The sequence below is a fragment of the Podarcis pityusensis genome (genome assembly GCF_964106645.2).
Source record: "Podarcis pityusensis genome assembly, chromosome: Z".
In the NCBI taxonomy this organism is placed as follows: domain Eukaryota; kingdom Metazoa; phylum Chordata; class Lepidosauria; order Squamata; family Lacertidae; genus Podarcis; species Podarcis pityusensis.
This window is the reverse complement of record NC_138044.1, coordinates 10075814-10089955: the sequence shown is the minus strand read 5'-3', so window position 1 is coordinate 10089955 and position 14142 is coordinate 10075814. Positions and strand designations below refer to the sequence as shown.

At 46.1% G+C, this 14142-nt stretch overlaps 1 protein-coding gene across 2 annotated transcripts in view; it reads left to right on the top strand.

Moving 5' to 3' along the window:
• KCNT1 (potassium sodium-activated channel subfamily T member 1) overlaps nt 1-14142 on the top strand; it is a 206683-nt gene that overhangs the window by 26753 nt on the left and 165788 nt on the right. For both annotated transcript variants that reach the window (XM_080990814.1, XM_080990818.1), the window contains one exon: nt 3086-3280. In XM_080990814.1, coding sequence (XP_080846940.1) covers nt 3086-3280 — 195 coding nt within the window. The remainder of the gene's footprint in view (nt 1-3085; nt 3281-14142) is intronic.

Here is a 14142-nt window from a genome sequence, read left to right as displayed (position 1 = left end):
GGACTATTGAACCTTGCAAACAGTTGCAGCTTATGCTTCCATCTTGTTCTTATTAGCTTAGATGGCTGTAAAAGGGGATTAGATGGCTTTATTTACTGTATTTATATCTTTTCTTCAAAGAGCTCAAGGTTCTCCCCACTCCATTTTAGCCCCCAGCTATCTGTGAGGTAGGTAAGGCTGAGAGATAATGACCCAAGGACGCTTAGGAAGCACCATGGTCAAGTGGAGATTTAAACCCAGGTTCAAACACTAGCCCAGGTGTTGCAAGGGACTACATCTACAGAGATGCTCTCCATACATCCATGTAAAGTATTTAGGATTAGCACCAACACCTTAGGTTGAGGGGAATCCAAAACCTGCTCCATCAGATTGGCCACTGCTTTAAGGCATATCAGCAATAACTGCAATCCACTGATGGATTTCTAAAACAACAAAGACTCTTGTGGCACCTTGAAGCATTAAAAACACACACACACACACGCACGAAAAAATGGCATAAGCTTTCATGCAGCACAGCTCACTTACCCACACTTATTTTTACTTTGCTTTTTCCAGGCATGGCCCACAATTTAAAGCTCAGTGTCTGAGTGCCCTCCTTTGTTTTTGCTCTGGAGCTTTCCCCACAAAAACACACTCTTCAAAGCTCAATCGGAGCAAACGTCAATCCACGGTAAACCCGAAGTGATGTTTGCTCTGATTTAGGTTTAAATAGTGTGGTGTGTGTGTGTGTGTGTGTGTGTGTGAAGGCAGCTTGTGGGGGAAAAAACCCCTGACACAGAGCATTAAAGTGCAGACTGTGCCTGGAAAAAGCGGGGGGAAAGTAAGTGTGGATAAGACGTTTGTCAGATGCATGATGTGTAAACCTTGAATCGGTGAACATATGTGCACATGGAGAGAGTTCAGTGGAAAGTGTACAGCAAAATGAGAAATGGTGATGATTACCTGAAAGCAAAATAATTAGAAAATCAACTAAGAAGGCATTACAGTTATTAATTTGACTAGACAGCATTGGTGTAAACACAAAATTTTGGCATGTATACATGCTGGCCAATTAAGGTTTACACATCATGCAAGTGATGAAGTGGACATAGGAACATTAGACACTGCCTTATATTGAGTCAGGCCATTGGTCTACCTAGCTTAGTATTGTCTGCAGCAAGGGTTGGCAAGGTTTACCTTGCCTGGGCTGGTTCACTCCAGTGGAGATCCCTCCGTGGGCCGGATCGCGCACTCGTGTGAGTGTGCATGGCCACAATTTCTGGGGTCTGCACAGATACGATTTCTGGTGTCTGTGCGCAGATGCAATTTTAGGCGTCTGAGCATGCGCAGACACAATTTCTGGCACCATGGAAGTGAGTCCCCGCACCACGCTGCACCGGTTTAGCGCAGAGCATGGGGACTTGTCTAGTGGGCAGCTTGGTTCAGGGGCAGCTTGTGGGCTGGTTAAGTGACCCCCGTGGGCCACCTGTGGCCCATGGGCTTTAGGTTGCCGACCCCTGGTCTACAGGGACTAACAGCAGTTCTCCAGGTTATCTTTTCCAGTCTGACTTGGAGATGCCAAGAATTGAACCTGGGACCTTCTGCATGCAAAGCAGATGCTCCACCACTGAGTTACCTGTCCCACCTCCCAAATAAGTTGTAACTGCTTTATGCCAACTCTATTGGTCCTGCTGGCTCAGTATTGCCTACTCAAGGTTGGCTGTGGGTCTCCAGAGTTTCAGACTGGGATTGATCTTGGGACACTTACCACTGAGCTCAGAATTCCCCTGACTGTGGTCCATAAAAGCAGGTGCCATTATAAATGTGTTAATCTTGTGGCATCTTAAGGATTCTGCTATAGCAAAACAAAAACAACAACCAACACAGCCACCTTTCTGTAAATTGTTACCGAAGTCTAGCTGGATTCCAGTTTGATTTGTCAGTGAATGTAATGCAGGATAGAATCATAGAATTGTAGAGTTGGAAGGGATCTTGAGGATCATCTAGTCCAACCCCTGCAATGCATCCTTGGGTAGGCAGCAGCAGCCTTACTGATTGCATCAACGGTGACAGTGGAACATGATGTATGTGCATATATGACATTCTTACACTAGAGAAGGACAGTTGCATCCAGTGTTAGTTCTACTTTGAGCATATCCACTGAAATTTATTTATTGCATTTATGTCACACCTATTTCTACAAATGGCATACATGGTTCTCCCCCATCTCATTTAATCCCCACAACAACCCTGTGAGGTAGGTTAGACTGTGAGGCAGTGACTGGCCCAGAGTCCTCCAGTGAGCTTCATAGCTGAGTGGGGGATTTGAACCCTGGTCTCCTGGGTCATACTCTGACACTCAACACTACCCCCACACTACCTCCCAAACTTCAGGTCATTGATTTCAGTTGGGTCTACTCAGAATAGAAATTCGTTGGCTCCAACCCCTCTCCTTGACTTTTGCTGAAATCTCTTCTCTTCCCTCCCCCCATTTTGCTGATCCAGATGTTTGCCTTGTTAGTGTGTCTCTGTGGACACTCCACACGTCCAGATGCAAGATCTCTCCTTGCCATCCGTCTTCGTTGCTGGCAGGACGGTCAGTCAGAGCTGGGCTTTGTCTCCGGGTGCCTCATACTCTTCTCTCTTCCCCCCCAAATTCCTCTCCTACTTCGATATTGCCTGTCAATCTGGAAGGAAGGCACAGAAACTGTGCCTATACCCCTCTGGGCTTCAAGGAAGCTGGTGAGGGTCCTTTAAAAGAACGAGAGCGTGTTTTTCCTTCTACCAAAAGGGGAGGTTGAAGGATGCGAAGCCGGATGGGGCTTGGGAGATCATGTTTATTTGGGGGGCTGGAGTGTCCCAGTTAGAGAGAGAGCGGTGTCTCATTTGCAGTCCAGGGAATCAACTCCACACAACCCCCAAAGGAAATCTAAGTTAGATCCGCGGGGAACGCGCCTCCGGAGCCAGTTTTGCAGAGGAGGTCTTTGAACGGCGGGCAGTCGCCTTCCTCCTCCGCCAAGGCTTCCGTCCAGCGGGTAGGAAAGGAGAGCACAGTCTCTAGCCTGGCTCCATCCTCTCATCTCCTTCGCCCCTCTCTTCCTCGCAGGCTGAAGTCGTCAACGGGCGGCTACCGAAGCGGCGGCACCGGCACGGCTGGCGCCAACAAGCAGAAGAGCGGGGTCATCCTGGACATCTCCTCCTTGACGATGAACGAGCTGGACTCCGAGGTGCTTCCCTTGCCGCCTCGCTACCGGTTCCGGGACCTGCTCTTGGGGGATCAGAGCTTTCAAAACGACGACAGGTAAGAGCGCAGAGCGGGAGGAGGACGGACCAAGGGCACAGGGAAACCTCACGATGGGCACAGAAGCGTTTCACGAGTGCTGGGGTCGAAATGGCGATGCTTTTGGTTGGAGGTTGCTGGGTCAAAAGGCGACAAAATAGGGGCAGCTGGTAAGAGGGCGCCTGGAGTGCTTTCCAAGGTGCTTATCGCTGCGTTCCGCTTTTACGCGCTGCAGTTTCGCTGGTTGTACTCCCAGCGGCTCCGGAGTCCTGTTACTACTTCATGCCCTCAGTGAGCTCTCTCCATGGTGCTGATCCTGTGGAAGCCGCTCTCCCCAAACCTTCCTCAGTCGTCGTTGTTCGCATGGTGGCGGTGGGGTTCGGATGCCTTCTGGCTGGCCCTCCGGTTTCTTCCTTCCTCCCTCTATCCAGTGTGCTGTAAACGCGCCCGCCGCCGGAACTGCTCCCTTTCGAGATTTAAGAGCCCCCTCCGTTCTCCCTTGTCAAAGACGGCTTTCGCACGTACTTAACACACGTTTGGGAGACTTGCATGCCATTTGTTCGCAGGAGGGTGTTTGCGTTTTCTACTTTGTATTTTTTTTATTATTTTTTTTGCTTTGAAAGTAAGATCCCAAGAGAGATTAATTTCTAATCTGAATTACATTCCTAATATAGACATTACTGATTGTGTAAAGTAAGCCCCCTTGAACTTAGTGGAACTTCTGATGAAACATGCATAGGAGTGCCCAGTTAAACTGAAATGTAAAAATGCTCACTTTCGTGCTTTGGGGTGCCAGTTCTTTTTTGGATTGTATATCCCACATTGAGGGAAGGGCCAGAGCTCAGTGGTGAATAATCTGCTTTGTGTTTAGAAATCTCCAGGTAGAGTTGAGAATTTTCCCTGGCTGAAACTCTGGAGAGGAGCTGTCAAGTCAGTACAGACAATACTGAACTACATGAACCAATGGTCTGACTCGGTATAAGGCAGCCTCTTATGTTTTGGAGAAGGGCTGTAGCTCCTTAGAAGAACATCCACCATGTATGCACAAGGTTCAGGTCAAATCCTTAGCACCTTCAGGTTGGACTGGGAGTGTCCCTGAAACCCTGGAAAGACACTGCTAGACTAGGCGGAATTGGTACAAGGCACCTTCCTGGGATCAACTGCAAGCAGACTCAAAGTTGGATTACAAAGGAGCATATCCAGCTAAGTTCTACCCAGAGTAGACCCATTGAAATTAATGGGCATCACCTAGGCACATCCATTAATTTCAATGGGCCTTCTCTGAGTAGAACTGACACTGGCTACATTCCAAAGGGTGGTTCTTCCCACTGTGTCCCATTCTCCAAAAGCCTTCCATGCTTGCTAAACGGGATGCCAATGCTTTCCTCACCAAACCACCCTTCCTTTTGCTTCCTCTGTATCTTATTCCCTTTGCTACCTTGCTGAAAGTGCTCTCCAAAAAACAACCAGCCACCCTTATTTTCCTGTAGGAAAGGGACATGGGAAACTGCATTATACTGTGTCAGACCATTGGTCCTCCTTGCTCAGTCTTCTCTACACAGTGGCTCCCCAGGGTTTCAAGCAGGGGATTGAGTAAGAGACCTTTTGTGTGCAAAGGAGCTGCTCTACTATTGAGCTGTGGTCCTTCTTTGTTAGTTGGATTGGTGCATCCTTGAGACTTTGTCCAAGTTGTCTGCTTTGTTGCCCAAACCTTTGACGCTCCTGTTGCCACCTGTCATCTGTTTTCTTGCTCTGGACACTGCAAAGCTCTCTCTACACCCAGTCAAACATCCCATTGGGTTGTAAGTTCCTTCAGAGAGCTGGTGTAGTGGGGGGGACAAGCCCCAAGGCAAATTTTTAATGTCTGGTAGCTGCTATTGCAGTCTAGAGGCAAGGATGAATCAATGGTATAGCAACAGCTCTCAGGGGTGGGAGATGGGTTGGCTCTTGTGGTGATGGGCATTTTTGTAAGATGGTGACTTTGGGAGTCATGGATGATTATTGCTTTGGAGAATTGCACCTACCTGAAATTACCTTTGTGTCTAGGGTCATGGATTTGTATTTTGAGAATTGCAAATTTCTGAAATTTCCCTTGTGTCTATGGTCTTGGATTTCGAACTGGAGAGCTGCATGTGTCTGAAATTTCCCTTGTGCTTAAGACAAATGTGGTTCATATTCATTTAAGACATGCATGCTTGGCCATGTGTAAATAGGAAAAGACCTGCATGGTTGATGACACTCAGTCTGAGTGAATGTAAATAAACCTTTGAAGAGGGAGAGGGTGTGTTTGTGATAAACGTTCCTTATTTTATTTGAAAATGGTTTGTGGAGTTTTGGATATGTATCGCTGTTGATTTTAAACTTCCTTCCTCTCCCCTCCCACCTGCCCAATTTGCCATGATTTATTAAGGTTCCTACAAAGTTATAACCAAGCTGTGAGCTTACAGTTGCTTAGCTGCAAATGAGTTTCAGAGAAAGTGTCAGTTAAAACAAACAGCAATAACAGAGTGATTGCCCTCTGGTGAAATGTGTGGTTGTCATAACCATTAGACATGCAATCTATTGCTAATGGGGGTCTGTTCTGCAATATGGCACATTATTTCCCCACAAAGATAATATTTATCTTGCAAAGAAGTGTTCTGTGGATCTCCAAGAAGCAACTAATTTTTGCTACAGGGGGATCAGACTGAGTGTTCAGGGAAAATTTGGACTGCTTCTTCTCCCTTTCAAAGCAGAGCATTGTAGAGCTAGTTATCTCACCAGTTTCCATAAGAAATGCCGTTATTAAGCTCTGTTTCCAAGTGACGCCCACTGCAGTCTTGGATGGCTGCTTCAGCAAGGTCCCATATGCAGACGGACATTGTATTTGTGGTCAACCTCAGGTGGAAGACCTCACTCTATCTGTTAGCCTGCCCCTTATCTAGAGACCCAAGAGATTCCTTTCTGAAACAAAGCACAAGCAATCAGGCACACTCTGGTACAAATGGTTTGGTTTCTTTTAAGTGAAAATAGTATCTTCATAACACATAGGTGGCCCTCTATGCACTGGCTGAACACACACACACACACACACACACACACACATCTGGAAAAGGGAGTCAGCTATAATAACTATAAATTGTTTTGATGATTCAGAGGTTTAATCTGAAATCGAACTGGATTTGAGTTTGTTGGTGTCTGTGGCAACTTCTCTTTCTTACATAATGGATGTTGGCAAATTGGATTTTAAAAAGGCGAAATAATACTGAATTTGGGTTGTAAGAGATGCACAAAGGGAAAATGTTTTAATGCCCAGGAACTTGGCAAAGTATTTGCAGATTGTTATATTATGCATGTTTTGTATTATGTTATTGGTACTATTGCTTAATACATGTTTGCCATGGCCTCTGGCTAGAACAATAAACTTATGAAATGAACTTGTTATCCCTTTCAAAGCAGTAAAGGGGAGAATTTGCAGAGCCAGACGGCATGCTTAACCCTCCCCCTGCTGGCCATTTCCCTCCATCTATCTGCATCTCAGTTACTACATTCTCAGATTCCTTCTTGCCACATTGAGCTGTGGGTAGGGAGAGGTGGTTGAATAGGAGTTGATGGGGGGGGGGACAATGAAGGGTCAAGCTCACACACCTGTCTGCTGTTTCTCCTATGCAAATCACACACACGCACCCAATTCTTGCAATAGGGAAGTGGCAAGTTGATACCATCAGAGTATGACTTTGGGGACAGAAGACCAGGACTCCGGTCAATAGAATGAGGAGTAACAAATTTTGAAGTAATGCATACTGCCATCTAAATTGCCTAACTGCACCATTGGTCCATTTTTGAACTGGAATCATGAGCCCAAGAAACACATTGGGTGTGCACCTCCTACATACATTAAAAGACTGATTTATAGCCTGCATGCCTTCATGCCTCTTATGGGGTAGGCTTTCTTGACAAATGGTGGGAAATATGTTTGGCCTAGTGGCTCAGATCTTTATCTCCCTGACCCCACCCATGGGCTGACTTTGACAGATGTACATTGTCACTCACCTGATGTCGTGATGACATCAGGACATTTTTAATAAATAAAATGGTGGGGTGGGGGAGGGGTCTGCTTTGCCAGCACATTCCCCACAGTATACTTGCTGGCATAGCATCATCCAGCAGAATTGAACTGCACCACCTTCCTCATCAGCTGATGTCACCCAGTAATGCCAACTGATTGACAGATGGACATGTGGTTCTTTTTTTGCAGGGGGCAGGGCGGATAGCCTTGAGGGCCAAGACTGACCAGCAGGCTGGAGGTTCTTCATCCCAAGACCAAGAAAAGCTTCTGGCCATAATAAACACGTTACAGTGGTACCTCGGGTTAAGTACTTAATTCATTCCGGAGGTCCGTACTTAACCTGAAACTGTTCTTAACCTGAAGCACCACTTTAGCTAATGGGGCCTCCTGCTGCTGCCATGCCGCCGGAGCACAATTTCTGTTCTCAACCTGAAGCAAAGTTCTTAACCAGAAGCACTATTTCTGAGTTAGCGGAGTCTGTAACCTGAAGTCCATGTAGCCTAAAGCGTATGTAACCTGAGGTACCACTGTAATCTTAAAAGTAGATTTTTCCATTGTTTTTGCTTATTTATACAAAGAGCAATCAACAGTCAACAAACCTACGCCCAGCAGAAACACTAAATTCCTGTTTGATTTCATTTAGGTCATTTCAGTTTTTAAACAAATATATAACTCCACAAGTTGCCATGTATCACTGGAGGCCTTTTGATGTTGCATATATCATAAAACTATGCCAGGTTCATTGAAGAGTAGTGTTTTTCTTGTCTGTTCAACTCTCTTGGACCTGGGCTGTCACTTTGTCCATTTGTATTTAGCTGTGAGATCCAGGTCTCAAACAGGTCTACATTTAGAGTCTTCCAATACCTTGCAATAAGGTGTGCTGCAGTCATCAGGTGAGTAGTGAGAACATTGGGGGAAAGTTGTTGACAACTTCTGAATAGTATGATATGAGTGCTATTTATTGTTAATCTTTGAGGTGCCTCACAAAGCTTTTTGCTGTTGTTTTATTAGATGAGCTTCTGCTAGGCGGTAAAAATGATGTCAGGATGAACTAAAGACTTCCAGGACAAGAAATAGCACTAATGGTGGTCCCCAGCCCCCCGCTGAAAATATAAAATCTAGCAGTTACATGGATGTGACTCCGATGATCACCTACAAGTTTCTCTTCTGAGGTGGAGAGAAGAGGCAAAGGGAAAACGCAATAAAGCCAAGTCGCCACTGGACTTATGCCAAGAGATGGAGAAAATGCAGGCCCAGTCTTTCTAGTGACAGCTGGGAGATACTTGTATGGGTTTGTGGAAATGTACTTGTGGAACATATATTAAACATTTTGTATGATATGCATCTCCTCCTCTTCACTTGGGATAGATTTAGATATACTAAGCTTGCAGCCCTTTATCTATTCACCTAGCAGTAAACCCCACTGAATTCAGGGGGACCAACAACCATGTAAACATGTATTGCACTGCTGGATTCTGCCTTGGTCAGATCACACCTGGAGAACTGTGCCCAAATCAGGGCAGTATGGTTTAAGAAGGATATCAACAAGCTGGAATGTGTGTGGAGGAAGTTGACCAAGACAATCAAGGGTCTGGAAACCAAGACGTATGAGGAATGGTTGAATGAATTGGTTATGTTTAGCCTGGAGAAGATGGATAGGTGATACGATACCCATATTCAACTATCTGAAGGGTTGCCACACACGGAAGATGGAGCAAAGCTTATTTTCTGCTGCTCCAGAGTCTAGGATCTGAACCAATGGATTCAGATAAGAAAGTTTCTGACTAAACCTTAGGAAACATTTTCTGGCAGTAATTGCTGTTTGGCAGTGGAATGGACCAGTGCTTTTTTTTAAAAAAAAAAAAAGGGGGAAAAGGAAAAGGTTCTGGTTCTCACCATGCAGTTGTGCCACACCTTTAACACCTGGAAAAAAAGTACTGGTACTGAGTACCCTTGCATACCCCGAGAAGAAAAGCACTGGAGTGGACCACCTCCAAAGGTGGTAGACTCTTCTTCTGGGGGTCCCTTCCAACTCTACAATTCTACAGGACCAGAGTCCTATCTACTGGGGTGGTCAATGTGGTACCTCCAGATGCCTACATCTCCTATCAGCCCTGACCATTGGCCATGCTGGCCAGGGCTGATGGGCAAATCCTAGTCTAGCAACATCTGGAGAACATCATGGTTGCTATTTCTGAGTATATAATGATCAGGGAGTAAGTCCAGTTTAATTGAATTGTAAGATTTTGGGTTTTTATTTGCCTTCTCTCCCCACCCCTCTTCCTCCCCTCTTAATTTTGTGAAGGTGTCTGGTGTATTTTTATGGACTTTTTTTTTAAGGGTGCAGTGGCTGTGGAATGCAGTACTTTATGTTCCTTCACTTAAATGCTTTTGAGACTTGCCATTTTCCTGATAGGAAACTCAGCTTCTTTATTCTAAGCATGAGGTCAGGCTGCAGTTGCTCATTCATTAGGGAAAAGAGGGAATCTCTTCATGCTCTGAGGTCATTTTAATTATATGATGAATGCCCTGCAATACTTGGCATGTTGGGGAAAATAAGGGCAATGGTAAAGGATCAAGGCTGAGATCCTGAACATATTTAAGTAATCCTTGTTAGACATAGGATTGCGCCATTGGTTTCCTTTGGACCAGAAAGCCCTCCAAGCTTATGGTGCCTTTGTTACATTTACTTTATTTTGCAAATATATACCAAGAGCACTTTGGAGCACAGTGAGAGTCTGAGAGCAAGGAGCACAATAGCCAATCCTGCACCAGGTTAGATCCCCACACCCTGAATCCCTTGGTAGAACATCCATATTCAAGGGCAGTGTACCTCTGAATACAAGTTGCTGGTTACAAATGACAAGGGGAAGATTGCTGCCTTCAAGGGTCACCTGTTGTCCTTCTGGAAGTGTCTGGATGATCACTGTTGGAATCAGTGCACTGGTGTTACATTAGTCTGATGTGCAAGGCTCTGCTTAGATTCTAGAAGAGAGCCACTCAGTCTTAAAGATGCTTCACAGCTCTCTCCCATAGTCTCTGCCCACATCCAGACTTCAAACATTCCTCCTTCACTCTTTCTGTCCCTGCCCACTCGCAATACACTGATAAGCATTCCTTTACAAACTTTGGAGAGATATTCCAAGCCATTAAGGACCATCTAGCCCAGGCTAGTGAGCCTGTGACCTTCCAGATGTTGACGGACTATAGCCCCTGTCACCCCTGGCCATTAGCCTTGCTGGCTGAGTTGATGGGAACTGGAGTCCAGCGACATCTGGAGGGCCACTGGCTGCCTACCCATGATTCTAGCTCGCTTTTTTATAAGCCCATGAATAGCCATCAGCTTAGCCAGCCAAAATCTATCCACAGCTCTCCGGATAGCTATACTCATAATTTACTTGGTAAGACACTGGAACATAGGAATGTGCCTTTTCTCAAGTCAGGCTGCTTGCCAGTCTAGCCTTGTGTTGTGAGCTCTGACTGGAAAGAGCTCTCCAAGAGGTCTTTCCCATCCTCTCATCATGATTTGTGTGTGTGTGTGTGTGTATGGTAAAGGGACTGGACCATTAGGTCCCGTCACGACTGACTCTGGGGTTGCAGCGCTCATCTCACTTTATTGGCTGGGTCATGTGGCCAGCATGACTAAGCCGCTTCTGGCAAACCAGAGCAGCGCATGGAAACGCCGTTTACCTTCCCGCCGGAGTGGTACCTATTTATCTACTTGCACTTTTACATGCTTTCGAACTGCTAGGTTGGCAGGAGCAGGGACTGAGCAACGGGAGCTCACCCCACCGCGGGGATTCGAGCCGCTGACCTTCTGATTGGCAAGTCCTAGGCTCTGTGGTTTAACCCATAGCACCAGCTGTGTACACACACACACACACACACACACACACACAAACACTGGAGCTAGACTATCTCAGGGCCATAGGTTTTAGCTCCATGTTGAGGCTGGACTTGATGACACTTGTTGTCCCTTCCAACTGTACAATTCTATGATTCTGTGAACCTGAGACATTTTGCATGGCACCAAGTAATAGGAAGCAATGGGTAATACCCAAAGTAGGCCTATTGCAGTAAACAAGAGATGGTTCAGCTCATCAATGTCAATGGTTTTATTTTGAGTTGGACTATTATTGGAGAAGAGCCTGCTGGATCAGGGCAATGGTCCCTCTAGTCCAGCATCCTGTACTCACAGTGGGCAAGCAGATGCCTGTGCGAAGCCCAAAAGCACGACCTGAGCACAACAGCACTCTCCCCTCCTGTGGTTTTGAGCAACTGGTATTCAGAAGCATTACTGCCTCTGACTGTGGAGCCAGAGTGTAGGCATCATGGTAAGTTGGTAAGGCCATTGATAGCCTTCTCCATGAATATCTCTAATTCCTCTTTTGTGTAATCCTCAATGGGATATATCCCACTGAGTGTCAGCATCGCCCTTGAGCCAGTGCCACCAACTGGACTCATCCACTTCAGCCCCGACTGGGCTAGGCGAGCTGGGTAGCACTTCCAGAGACCACCTTCTGCACAGGAACAGGTCAAAGTGCTGTGGACTCACAGTTTAGAGTTGTGAGCACCGGATTCACTCCAACAAGAAGACAGTCGTCGCACAGCAGAGTACAGCAGAGTCTAGCAGAGTATATAAACAACTCGGAGAGCAGCTCTGTAGAATATCTTCTTTATTCTATAACTACAACTATACAAACTATATACAGAGCTTAATAGGTGTAAGCATAAATAAATGCTGCACTGCACTGAGTGTCTGCAGCTGCTCTTAGCAGAAACCTTATCTCTACACACGATCTCTAAAACTCAGTCTCTCTCTCTCTGCCCGACACTGACTGACTGACTGACTGACTCTGGTGCTGGAGCAGAATAAGTAGAGAGCAGAACACACCTCCTCCTCTCTGGAGAATCAGCAGACTCCTCAGGAGATTCTTGGATATGGGAGGGGTGAAATCTCCTCATTGAGGTTCAATGATACGATAGGATGTGAAAGGTCACCCACCCTTAAATCTTTTGGATAGAACCTGCTTTTAAAAACGGTTTTAACCCCTTTTTAATATGAAGAAAATATCCATTTGTGGCCATCTTGCAGAACTGAGGTTGATTTTTCCCCTTTTCTGGGAGCATGTAGAAGGCTGAGAGCGCACTTCTAAATTTCCAGCTGTGGCCTGATCAAGTTATATACAATGACTCTAAATATCCGTTCAGATTTCTAAAAGCCCAATCAAGAGGAAGAGGGAAATCAGCGACCCCCCCCCCCCCATTTCAGCTGAATGTTCTCCTGGCATGAGAAGATGCCCTGATTACTTGAAATGGAAGTGCAGTTAACTCCAAAGGGCCATGGAGAAATGCTCACTTGAAGAAGACAAGGTGGTGGTGATTAGCTCCTAGCATAATTAGAACCATTTGTATTGGCTTGCTGAGCAAGGGTGACAGCTGGGGGAGCTTCCTGATGGCTCTTGAAGAAAATGTTAGGGAGAGACCTGTGCCAAACCTCTCTGTGTGTGTGGAAGGGACAAGAGAAAGGAGAATAGCTTTGTTTGCTTGACACTGTCTGGAAAGTCTGGGGAAACAACTGGGAGAAGTGATAATTTGGCCTACTGGAGACAAAGAGATAATGCAAAATCTAAAGCATGCTCAGTGGTACAGCACAGCCCTTGGGACTTTACCAAGGCCACACCCCCTCTCCCAGGCCACACCCTCATCAGCCCTGCTTTGAACCTTCAAGTCTTTTTGCTTGGCTGGGATGCATCCTTGGAACTCTTATCATTCCTCTTGCTTTCCTGGATGGAGGATAGAGAGGGATGTGTGTGAGCATATCTAGAATTTGTTGTTGTTTAGTCATTTAGTTGTGTCCGACTCTTCGTGACCTCATGGACCAGAGCACGCCAGGCACTCCTGTCTTCCACTGCCTCCCGCAGTTTGGTCAAACTCATGTTGGTAGCTTTGAGAACAGTATCCAACCACCTCGTCCTCTGTCATCCCCTTCTCCTTGTGCCCTCCATCTTTCCCAACATCAGGGTCTTTTCCAGGGAGTCTTCTTTTCTCATGAGGTGGCCAAAGTATTGGAGCCTCAGCTTCAGGATCTGTCCTTCCAGTGAGCACTCAGGGCTGATTTCCTTCAGAATGGAGAGGTTTGATCTTCTTGCAGTCCATGGGACTCTCAAGAGTCTCCTCCAGCACCATAATTCAAAAGCATCCACCCTACCATATCAAGGCAATTATTTACATTCATTGCCCAACCTTTCTTGCCCCTGGGTGCACTGACCACTGTTTCCTTGCCTCTGGAAGGTTGCCCAGTTGTGAATGGGCAGCTCTCAGTCTGAAAAAGATTCTCCCCACCCTGCTGGAAACACCAGAAGAGCTGCACTTGACCAGACCAAAGACCTATCTGGTCCAGCATCCCAGTGGCCAACTGTGACCATCTTGCAGAACTGAGGCTCCCCTGAGGGAGGGGATTGCACAACCTGAGTAGGACATTGGAAGAAAGCCCCATCTCATTCCCCAGCCCATTGTGCATAGTGATGGGTTGCATATCATAGCCTCCAGTGTTGAATGCAGTGGGTAGTGGGCAGGATTATATGGCAAGAGCCTGTCTTTAACAAGGTAAGAGCAGAACAGACCCCAAAGTCAAACATTTGCTTGCATTGGAGCTTCCCTTAAATTTTTCCTATCTGGAAATCAAAAATCGACATGAAACAGCTTCATTAAAGTCTGGCTGATTCAGAGTAATTTGAATGTCAGGAAAGTTTGACTCATTTCTTGTATAGAAGACAGATGAGTGTAGAAGAAATGAAGACCTGTTTTTATACTGATGTCAGTGCAATGAGAG